Source organism: Amyelois transitella, chromosome 22 (genome assembly GCF_032362555.1).
Source record: "Amyelois transitella isolate CPQ chromosome 22, ilAmyTran1.1, whole genome shotgun sequence".
NCBI classification, from domain to species: Eukaryota; Metazoa; Arthropoda; class Insecta; order Lepidoptera; family Pyralidae; genus Amyelois; species Amyelois transitella.
In genome coordinates, this window is record NC_083525.1 from 8,841,904 (window position 1) to 8,854,025 (window position 12,122).

Below are 12,122 nucleotides of genomic sequence, written 5' to 3' on the forward strand. Positions count from 1 at the left end.
CATATAATCACGTCTATATCGCTTGCGGGGTGGACTTAACCAACTGTCTTTAAAAGACTCATAGGCCACATTCACCTGTTTGGCATAATGATGGAATTGTGATTCAAATAGTGACAGGTTGCTAGCCCATCGCATAAAAGAAGAATCTCAAGTATATAAGCCTATCTCTTAGTCGCCTTTTACAACATCCATGGGAAAGAGATAGGCTGGTCCTATTCTAATCTACTCGTATATATAGACGTGATTTTATGTATGTATGTACATATTATTGCTCTAAAATATAAGGTCACAAAATTCAAACCTCATATACGACTTTATCCTTGGGTCAGGTCATTCGTCACCTTAGTCCGGTTCTGGGCTACGACAAAGGCCAAGGTGATGACAGAAGTATAGAACAGAATTAACACAACATAACCCATATATCCTCTTGCAGACTATCAACATACCAAGCCAGCGGTGACCGGTCGACGCTGCTCCGCGCGCACGCAGCCAAGTCAGCGGAATGCGGGGGCCAGGGCTCCCCGCGCCCCCGCCGGCTCCCCCGCGAGTCCCGGAGGGTCTCCCTGGCCCAGGCCTCGGGATACGTCCAGCTGAACCAGTATAGATTGCTGGAGCCTATAGGACAGGTATTTACACGCACACAGATGTAGCCAACAGTTCCAAAAAGACTGAAAAGCCACGTCAAGGCATAATACTGATTGTTATACCATCGCCTAAAAGAAGATCCTCAAGTTTATCATCCTGTCCCTTAGTCGACTTTTACGTCATCTATGAGAAAGATATGAAATGGTCCTATTTTAGAATCCCGGGAACCATAGATAAAGCTTTTTTCTAGCAAGCAACAGACAATCTCCTTCGTGCAGGCATTAGTGTGTTTATTTCTGTGACGTACATGATTCCGGGTTCAAATCCCGACCAGGCTGAATCCAGGGTCACACTAACAGGTTCACTTAATGAAACTTACTTAATTTTGACCATTAGTCCTCCTTCTTTCTCTGTAAGTACCAAAGATATCGTGGACTGTAAGCGATCAAGTAAAATCTCCATTAGTGAAGTTTTATTGAACGCATTGCAAGATAGCCCCTGGTTTTGTGTTATTCTAATTGTTATTTATTTTGTTTCAGGGTTCATATGGAATTGTTAAGTTAGCTTATAATGAAGAAGACGATACACATTATGTGAGTATTATTACGATCTGTTAAGATAATTAGGCCGGTATGTAAAAATAAAAAGAATTATAGAGGAGGTATTAAATACCCTCGCGACTCAAGAGAAACCCGTATACCAGCGATTTGAAACTAGAACAACTTGGAGAAGAGAGTTATGAATGTGGATGAAGGGAAGGAAATATGCAGAGATCGTGGCAAGTGGAAAGAGTCACTGCCTACCCCTCCGGGAAAGAGGCGTGATTTTATGTATGTAATGACTTGGAGATGTCCTGATCGACTCGGGAAGTGACTCGAGCGAAGGAATTGAAGGCAAAACCTGTACGGTGAAAAGGGGTAGCAAGAAACGTAAATAAATTTTCGCGGGAACGGGAATTAGTTTGATTTTTCGGCTTCGTCTAGTTTAATGTTAGATCGAGTCTCGTAAAGTAGGTTTTAGAAAAAAGGTTTATAAATAAAACAAATAAATAGTATAGAACTGACAGACAACTGTCACGATCAGAATTTGGAATGAGACTGAGGATCTCACCCCTTCGAAGATCGAAGTGGGCACTATTTTGAAGGGACAGCACTTAGGGGTGTCGTGTGGTTCCCGGCACCAATACAAAAAAGAATGGGACCACTCCATCTCTTTCCCATGGATGTCGTAAAAGGCGACTAAGGGATAGGCTTACAAGCTTGAGATTCTTTTTTTAGGCGATGGGCTAGCAACCTGTCACTATTTAGGTCTCAATTCTATCTTAAAGCCAAATAGCTGAACGTGGCCTATCAGTCTTTACAAGACTGTTGGCTCTGTCTACCCCGCAAGGGATATAGACGTGATTATATGTATGTAGCACTTAGGGCTGTCAGCCATTTTACATTCAAGTCAGGGATGACACAGTACGTTTAAATTAAGAAAGTGTCTCACTCATGTCATCCTCACCACTGAACTCCGTATTTCAAAGCCGGTCATAAACTTTATAGTTCATGGGTGACAGAGCCAAACATCAACTATACTAGCCAGACTCCCGACTCCGCCTTTTTACGACGCGCTCTACTCGGAATGACACGTTCGTAAAGTATCGTGTTATAGCCTGTTAAAATAACGATATTGAGAGGACAAATAAATGATTATAACACGGGCTAAAGTTACATTAGATTCAGAACTTAGTTATACTGTCGTATTGATAGAAAAAAGAAGTGATTGTGGTAGAACCCTATAACCCTAAGAAGAAACCTATACCCAAGTGGTAATGTCGAGACTTGAATTTGATTTAAGATAGAAATGAGCTTGTAAAAAGGATATGTTAAATTGCCTGATGCAGATTTTCTCACTGAGAGAACATCAGTTAGCAATGAAACTAATGTACATAAATCAGAAATGTACTACCCTTATTGGTACATTTGTTTTCCCTGTAATTCGTTTTAAAAGTGCCGTGTGGTTCCCGGCACCAATAGAAAATGAAAAGGACCACTCCATGTATTTCTCACGAATGTCGTAAAAGGTGACTTAGGGATAGGCTAAGACTAACAATAATCCGTAGTTTAGATAATCCGAGGCGAGAAACCTGTTACTATTTTAATCTCAATTCCATCACTAAGCCATACAGCTGAACGTCATAACCTTTCAAAAGACTGTTGGCTCCGTCTACCCCGTATGGGATAAAGACGTGAATATTATGTTTAGAATAGAATAGATTTATTTTCAAAATTGGATACAAGGTATCACTTATTGACGTCACACCACTAAAATCTAATTATAACTACTACCGCTTCCAAAGCGCATGTGTAGAAGAAGCGGCGCGGCGGAACAAACTAAACTGCAGCATTTACATCGCACGTCAATTTACAGTTTTGTGTGTAATGAAGGGCAAAATTTTAAAGCAGCAAGTCTCTGACAAAAGCTAGTAAGAAATAAAAGGTCAAATCACACAGATTGCATCCTACGCGATCTCGCCCGATCCTGAGGGAGCATCCCGTAATTGCATTGGCGACAAGACACATCACTTTGCTAACAAGAACATCTTTACTGTTGTACAAATGTTTACAGCAAATGTTTTTTTCCTTCACACTCTACAATTTAGAAGAAAAAAATATGCAAATAAGTCGATAACTTTTGCATTGGCGCGATAGTATCATGTATTTAATCATGACTGATATGATGGAGTATGTCCGCGGTTTAGTCTCATTAACTCACGTTCCCGCGGGAATTTCGGAATCACATAAAGAACCTAAAAACATACATACATATAGTCACGTCTATATCCCTTGCGGGGTAGACAGGGCCAACAGTCCTGAAGATACTGACAGGCCACGTTTGGGTTTATGATAGAATTGAGATTCAAATAGTGACAGGTTGCTAGCCCATCGCCTAAAATAAGAATCCCAAGTTTAAAAGCCTATCCCTTAGTCGCCTCCCAACAAACATTTAGGCGACGATTAGAGCTTATTTTGTTACTTAGTGGGCTACAAAGGCATTAAAGTAGCAGCACTTATGACTATTGGCAATAAAGTGGCGTACCAAGTAACGTATATCACTTCTACTTATAATACAGAGTTACAAGCGCGACAATTAGGCGAGCTTAAATGTTATGGATGTATTATGGCAAATCTTAACACTGTTGTACATGCACAGCATTTTGTGTTATAGCTTTAAGTGAATCTTAGAACTCTAAGATCTAAATAAGAATAAGAATTAGCTACTACCTCCAAAAGTGCTATGCAGGTGATAATAAACTCTTTACAAGAACCTAGAGTTGCACAATAGCGTTAATAAGCGCTACCAGCCTTACAATAGTGTTTATTTAATCTTATATAGAACCAAATGCTTGAAGTTATACAAAACTCTCTTGCATTACCTTAAGTCAAATAGGAGTATAATTTTTCGCTATAACAGATCCTCTAGCGTCTATTGTTACTTTTTTGTGACTAAAGGTAAAGTAATAGCGCTTAAGGTCACTACTGTATTTCTTATATTGACTACTTGTTTTTGATAATGGCGTCGCAACCAAAATAAACAAAAATTGTTGTAAATACGTGGAAAAGTTTTCAGTAAATAGACAACATACATCGGGCGCTCGAATTATTTGCCAATAAATATGTAACATATTCACAGTGTACTTCCCTTCGCAGCAAAAATATGTATGCTTCCTTTCGCACCATACAATATCACTTTTTTTTGTTTAATATAAAAATCATTAGTCGTAAACTTATAGCCATTGAAAATAAAATTATTTATTATTAGATCACAAAATTAGTTTAATTATCTTGAATAGCGTTCAGACCGTTACAAAACACCTATTTACCTCCCTTTTAGCGCTTGAAAATATAATTAACGCCTTTGTATCTCTACTGTACCGCTTAAGGAGTCAGTTGACGCTTATTTACCCCTCTTGTATCGCTAAGAGATCCTGTTACCGCTATAATAACTTTTTTATAGCACTGATTGTACCTCTTAGTCAATTACCATAACTCTTGTATACCGTCATTATACAACCTTAAGTAATATAAAAATTGTGCCTAATTCGGGGGTAAAGTAGGGTTAGAGCGCGCTCTAACACTAATTTGTTACACCCATAAACCACTTTAGAATCTAGTTAGCGCTTTTATAGACTTATTATAAATCTTACTTTAGCGCCTAATTGTTACTTGGGCTCTTACGACATCCATGGGAAATGAGATGGAGTGGTCCTATTCTTTTTTATATTGGTACCGGGAACCACACGGCACTTATAGAACCTACATGCTAAGAGTCAGTTAGTTAAATTAATGCCTATTTATTTTTAATTGGTTTATTTATTGGTGCCGTGTGGTTCCCGGCACCGATCGAAAAGAGAATAAGAGCTTTCCATTTCTTTCCCATTCATGTAGTAAAAGGCGACTAAGGTAAGGCTTGTAAGCTTGAGATTCATCTTTCAGGCGATGAGTTAGCTTGGCAACCACGCACAATTTGAATCTCAATTCTATCATTAAGCCAAACAGCTGAACATAGCCTATTGGTCTTTTCAAGACTGTTGGCTCTGTTTACCCTGAAATGGACGCGATTATATGTATCTATGTTTATTTATTATCATGTTTGTTCCTAGGCAATGAAAATTCTATCAAAACGGAAGCTGATGAGAAGAGCCGGTCTGTTCGGCCGGGCGCCCCCCCGGAGACCGGGGCCCGGCCCGCCGCCTGACCCGCTGCAGAGGGTCTACCGGGAGATCGCGGTGCTGAAGAAGCTGGACCACCCCAATGTAGTTAAACTGGTCGAGGTAAGATGGACTCCTTCTAGTGCTGCTTTCATCATGACCATGTTCTTAAGTTCTATTCTATTCTAAGTTTAATTGATATTGTGAAGTTGACGTTGTCGAAGAAAATGCTGCAGTGCAGTTTGTTACCGCTTCTTCTGCACTGACGCCTTGAAGCGGCAGTAAACTCAGTTTTAAGTAATTTATTTGACGTCAACCAATGTTGTTAAACCATACGTTTTGACAATTATTAAGCGATATGAAGTATCCTATAATAATGAATAAAAATTTTGATTTTTTTAAATTTTGACTGGAAACACTTCGTGTCACCTGACTTACCCAGTCCAAGGTCACGGGCACAGTGCACACCAGAGAAGTAGGATGTAACCAGGACAACACTGGGAGGAATAAGGTTGATGGCCAAAGTCTAGGGTCCATGAGAAGAAAACGTAATATGGCCTATTTGAGAGCAGACCTCCATGCGTTGAGATTTTTTCATTGATTTTTCAAACAATTTTGTTCACGTCTTCCTAAACTTTTACCCGTGGATAAACATGTATACTTATAAGTCAAACTGAGAACCACCTATTTTTGAGGAGGTTAAAACAGAAAAATCTTTTTCTGTTTTTAATAACCTTAGCCTGTAGCAAAAACAATTTAACATGACACTGACATTGAATGACGATTCAAACTAATACATGGTAGATAACCTCAAGAAGGATTACGCTTTTCCAAAACCAACAGTTCCATGCATTTTCAGACATTTTGTGTAATAACATATTCAAAAATGGATTACCTCGGCAAGAAGTACAAAATGGTGTCGTCTGAAAATTTCGACGATTTCATGTGCGCTCTTGGCGTAGGCTTCATCACTAGGATGGCAGCGAACGCCATCAGCCCAACCGTCGAGTTCAAGAAAGATGGAGACTTCTACATCCTCGTAACATCATCCACATTCAAAACTACAGAATCCAAGTTCATTCTTGGAGAAGAATGTATAGAAGAGAGAGCAGACGGTGTCGAAGTGAAGTCGGTGTATACTCTAGAAGGAAATGTACTGAAACAAGTCCAGAGAGATGTTGACGGGATGGAGGTGATATATATTAGGGAGTTTGGACCTGAAGAGATGACGGCTATAATGAAAGTTAAGGACGTGACTTGCACCAGGGTGTACAAGGTGGTCACATAGATGATGTTTGAAGATTTAAAAAGGACGGTATAAGTTTTATACATATAAGTTTAATGTTTCTTTTAGAGGAGAAAATACTGAGTAGATATAACATCTTTGTGCTATGATATAATGGTCACAGTGTGTATTAATTATTACTGTAAGGAATTTAAAGGAATATAGTTATAAAAAATAAATAAATATGTGGGACATATTAATGAGGCTTTAGCTTACTTCAGTCTGTCTTCTGCGCAGAATTCCCAATAATACACTTCTTGTGAATCAAAATTTTAAAAGAAAATTTGTTTGCAAACAAAGATATCTCAATTGTTACATTATTCAGATTTGTGTGGCTTCAAACAAATACGATTTCAATAGGTTATATACTTTACTACAGAATCACGACTCTTCTTACCCCAAAAAGAAATCATTGTTCTAGTTTTATTCGGAAATCATAGATATAAATTCAATGTGACTGAGTAAATAAAGTTGGTACGACTATTCTGAGCAAAGTTTTAGGAGACCGTAAAATATAATAATGGGTTAAATTCCTGCAAGGCTAGTTTGAGAAATTCATAGACTGGAGATCTGAACAGATGCCAAGTTTCATGGATGTTACATACATACATACATACATATCGTCACGTCTATTTCCCTTGCGGGGTAGACAGAGCCAACAATCTTGAAAAGACTGAATGGCCACGTTCAGCTATTTGGCTTAATGATAGAATTGAGATTCAAATAGTGACAGGTTGCTAGCCCATCGCCTTAAAAAGGATCCCAAGTTTGTAAGCCTATCCCTAAGTCGCCTTTTACGACATCCATGAGAAAGAGATGGAGTGGTCCTATTCTTTTTTGTATTGGTGCCGGGAACCACACGGCATGGATCATGGATGTTCCTTAAAGAAAACTCTTTGCATATCGTCCATTCTGAAAAGAACCCGTAACAATTATGGTATCATTTACGTGGCCCAAAATACTCTGTCAATACGTCAATCTATCATCGACCTAGCGTTACTCGTAGTTCTGATTGCTTTTTCCCTTGAAAGGAGTTCATTGCGACTATCAACTGGCTTTCTTGACCTAGAAAACCATGTAGATAAGTGGTTGACTTCAAAGGTCACCAATCTCTGCTACCATGAACAGTTAATATTACTAAATCTAAAAAAATAACCATCGTTTCCGTATGAACATATTCATTTGTCATACCCGTTTGACTCAGAGTATGTTTCGGCTGGACCGCCACCAAAGGGAAGATCTTCCAGGCTAGGTGTTATGCCTAGGGAGCCGCAGCTCCGACGATGTTGAGTCAGAGGTTGTATTTATGCTCAATCCGTGATAAAATATCTTTGTTTGCGCGATTTAGACCCTTCGCTGCTATTGACTCAGCGCGTTATTTTCTTCGCTATAATTGGTGTATGACATTAGTGATGTCACCACAAATACAACAATTATTTTATCAAACACGAATCATCATTACTTCAATTGTTCCCTCAACAATCCAACTACGATTTATCGAAACAGTCCAACACCCTCACTCCCAGTCGAATCATAAAGTTATTGTCTACGAGTCAAAGCTACAAACAGCAATTTACATCTTCGGAACTTCTCTTAAACTTCGCAGACCAATACCGGTAGAACTATTGTGCTCCATTTGGATAGAAATTATAGTTGCATTGTTCGTTCAAAATTATGGTATTCCTTCGTTGACTGCTCTCGTGTTTTAGCAGGAGAATTGTTTTTAAGACATTATGCTTTTGAAATCGTGACAAATCTTGAAAGATCTATCGATAACGCTATTTAACAATCGGCTCTCGTAAATTTATCTCGATTTTTTGTAAACTACCTTTAGCATAGAGTTCTACTCACGTGGGAATTTTCATGTTAGTTCAGTTCTCTACGTCTTAATAATGTCCCAATTCAATGAAATAAGACGACTTAGAGCAATTTTCAAGGCAAAAATAACCTCATCTTTGTTCACCCACCAGGGGAGAAGGGGTCAGTTTTTGATACCTAAAAGTACTAAGTAAGTATATCTTTTTATGTGATTAATATCACGTTGCCCTTTGACTTTTCCTGAAAGAATTAGCTTGAATATAACACAGCGTGCCCCCACGTGCTTCCATAGTGCAATTAGTTGTATGAAGTAGTAGTATGTATGTTGCGTGTATTTTTTTCCACAGCCTTTCATCACCGTCGGCTGCAATTATTTGCAATACCTTCGGAGGAAACTTTAATTAACACTACTTTCTTCTGGAGTCTTAACTTTTATAACTTTGGAAATAGTCGTTGATAATAAAACTTCCCTCGCTCTCATTTTTTTTTTGCTTGTTTTTTCAAGGAGTTCGCTTCCAAGTACATAAATGTTTTTAAAAAATTTTACGAACGGTTCCAAAGCACAGCTTCTAATGTAAGCTCAGGGACTTGAAAGTTAGAAAATCGCATAGCATTATTAATGTCTGTTTCGCATACTTAGCTAAAGCAATTGTGCATACACCCTTATGATACTAAGTTAGAATACTACATACATACATATGGTCACGTTTATATCCCTTGCGGGGTAGACAGAGCCAGCAGTCTTGGAAAGACTGAATGGCCACGTTCAGCTATTTGGTTAAGTGATAGAATTGAGATTCAACTAGTGACAGGTTGCTAGCCCAGTCGCCTTTTACGACATCCATGGGAAAGAGATGGAGTCCTATTCTTTTTAGTAATGGTGCCGGGAACCACACGGCATGATACTAAGTTAGAATTCTATTTATTAATAATGAAACCATGTAGGTAATATTATTACTTAGCGTCATGCTGTGTTGCCTTTTAAATTTAATAAAAATAAATATCTACGGGAATAAAAGCAAACATAACGTTTTAATAGCTGAACGTGGTCATTTAGTCTTCAAGACTGTTGGCTCTGTCTGCCCCGCATGGGATATGGACGTGACCATATGTATGTATGTATGTATAACGTTTTTTCCTGACCATTTTTCTCGTGTCTCACAAAGCCTCTAATTCCAGGTCCTGGACGATCCAGCGGAAGACCAGTTGTACTTGGTGTTTCAACTGCTGGAAGGAGGTCCAGTGATCGACATCCCGACAGACCACCCTCACAGCGAGCAGCTGGCCAGGAGGTACTTCAGGGACGCCCTGCTAGGAGTCGAGTACTGTAAGTCTTCTACGAAATACCACCTAGTAGACCAACTATACCACTGGTTCCAACTCTAGAAGATACGTAGTGAATCACGGATACGAATTTTGGAGTCTAGTTTTGTAAGTTACCTTTAGAACCCAGAAGACCAGCTGATACCGACGAGCTTGCATGAAAGAGTTTTGAATGTGGATGAAGTGGAAAGATGTAGTCTCTGCCTGCCCCTCCGGGAAAGAGGCGTGATTTTATGTATGTATGTAAACTTATAAACATAAGCATTCAAGACCTAGGCCTATCAAAGAAATTAATATCCCATCATACCCTGGCCGGGATTCGTACTCGTTACCTTCGGTGTCACAGACAAGCCCACTACCGCTGCGCCACAGAGGCCGTCAATCGTCCGTACGTTCTGCGTCAATACCTTCAGCCCTCTCCTTTTAAGTTTGAGAAATAACACCCTGCTTTTGAGTCGAGGGTAAAATAAGCATAGCCAAGCTTGCTGCATGCAAATTAATTTGAAAAACTAAGAAATTGCTAACTATGCAAATTTCCTTAGACCGAGAGATTTTCCAAGGCAGTCTTCCTAAGTTACCGCGCTTGTTAGGCTCGCTCTCACTTTAATACCCTGTCACAAAGAAGATTGCAGTTCCTTTTAACTTAAGAAAAATTCTTGGATTTATGAATGTCGTATTTGAAGATTATCTGAAGAATCTGTCGCTCTTATAAAATGGTAAGCTCAAGTCAAAGCTAAGCTTACCATTTTATAAGAGATCAAATCTCTTATAAAATGGTAAGCTATCTCACCATCATCATCTCATCGTTTGACCTAAATGTGGTCAGACAAATAAGCAACAAACAAACAAAAAAACAAACAAACTCTTCAGCTTTATAATATTAGTATAGATTACGGCTGAACTATAGACGAAGGAGCTCTCAGGCAATACCTATCAGTTCAATAAAGCCAACAAGAAACTGCATATAAGTCTTCATCTTCCTCAGTGCACTACCAACGTATAGCTCACCGGGACATCAAGCCAGCCAATTTACTCCTGGGGGAAGGCCGGGTGCAGGTCGCTGACCTCGGCGCCTGCGGGGAGCTGGCCGAGGGGAGGGGGAGGCTGTCCGGGGCGGTGGGCACCCCGGCCTTTAGGGCTCCGGAGGCGGCGGCGTCAGCTGACAAATATGATGGCGAGGTGATTATTACCGCTGTTTTAGTTTAGATAGATAGATAGATAGATAGATAGATAAAAGCTTTATTCACCATCACAATACATTAGTTGGACACATACATAATTAACAGTAATAAACAATGTGAATGTGCAATGTGCATGAATGTACCACAAACAATGATGGACAGTGAAAAGGTCCTGACTCAGCATAATGTCGCAGGTGTAGGCACCGCGACGCTGATGATTCTGCCAGAACCTTAGATGTGCTCAGCGAAGCCACACGAAGAGGAGATAAATGTACCAGTTATAGGGCGAGTGTCCAGTAAAGTTTGTTAATGGCTCAGCAAAAAAGAAATAAATAAGTGCGAATGTAATAAATATTTTCATTTACTGTTGCTTATTACTTAAGTGTTAAAAAAGCGCATGCACGTCACTTTAACAATCAAATGGTTCAATAATTAATGACTGTAGCCACACTAGGAAAACATGCGAGTAATGTTTGTGTATATATTTGTATATTTAACTTTGTGATTGGGTCAAACGTTTGCCATTCCAATTGCATTTGACAGAATAAATTCCTTAAATTTAAGTTTAAATGAAAAGAGTGATTTTAAATTTCGAATAGGAGGGGGGATATTATTCCATATTTTAGTGGCATTATACCTAAAACTACAACAGAACGCAGCTGTTCTGTGTCGAGGCACGACGAGAGGAGGGACACATGTTCTCAACCCCTCCGATCCTCTCGGATATCTCAATTTTATTTTGTCATACAAATACATAGGCGACTTCTTGTTGATCACACCAAACATAAGGGTTGCCATGTACAGTTTCTGTCGATCTCGCATTTTTAAGAGATTTGAGGAGTAAATGAACGGACTAACACTTGTGCGAGGTGGAATTTTAAAGCAATATCGTGCACAGGCATTTTGTACCCGCTGTATAAGTTTCTGCGATTTAGCTAAGAGACAAGGTCCGTATACAGTAATGCAATAATTAAGCTTAGATAAAACCAGTGCCTCACACAGAGAGATACGTAAATCTACGCATATGAAATCTCTAATACGGTATAAGACTTTCAGTCTATAAAAACAACTCTTCACCACCCCCGCCACATAATCCTCAAACCTAAGTCTGCCATCCATCAGTACTCCCAAATTTCTAGCCTCTTCTACCATATCAACACTGGTGTCCCTGATTTTAACGCATAATCTTCTCGATTTAGTTTTAGCTATTTGACTTTTAGATCCAAAAATCATA

General features: G+C 39.2%; 3 protein-coding genes across 4 annotated transcripts in view; all 3 read left to right on the forward strand.

The window, feature by feature from the left end:
- LOC106140284 (poxin) overlaps positions 1-12,122 on the forward strand; it is a 209,168-nt gene that overhangs the window by 121,949 nt on the left and 75,097 nt on the right. The gene's annotated exons all lie outside the window — the stretch shown is intronic.
- Positions 1-12,122, forward strand: part of LOC106137289 (calcium/calmodulin-dependent protein kinase kinase 2) — an 82,784-nt gene that overhangs the window by 58,554 nt on the left and 12,108 nt on the right. Inside the window, exons 3-7 of the mRNA XM_060950785.1 lie at positions 434-626; positions 1,125-1,178; positions 5,234-5,404; positions 9,564-9,711; positions 10,693-10,886. Of these exons, the coding sequence (XP_060806768.1) occupies positions 434-626; positions 1,125-1,178; positions 5,234-5,404; positions 9,564-9,711; positions 10,693-10,886 (760 nt within the window). The remainder of the gene's footprint in view (positions 1-433; positions 627-1,124; positions 1,179-5,233; positions 5,405-9,563; positions 9,712-10,692; positions 10,887-12,122) is intronic.
- On the forward strand, positions 6,168-6,569 carry LOC106141706 (fatty acid-binding protein-like). The gene has a single exon (XM_060950817.1). It carries the CDS (start codon positions 6,168-6,170, stop codon positions 6,567-6,569), a length of 402 nt encoding a protein of 133 aa, XP_060806800.1.

Excerpts from the sequence above, each read along its gene's own strand:
- LOC106141706 (XM_060950817.1), top strand. The coding sequence starts at position 6,168 with ATGGATTACCTCGGCAAGAAGTACAAAATGGTGTCGTCTGAAAATTTC.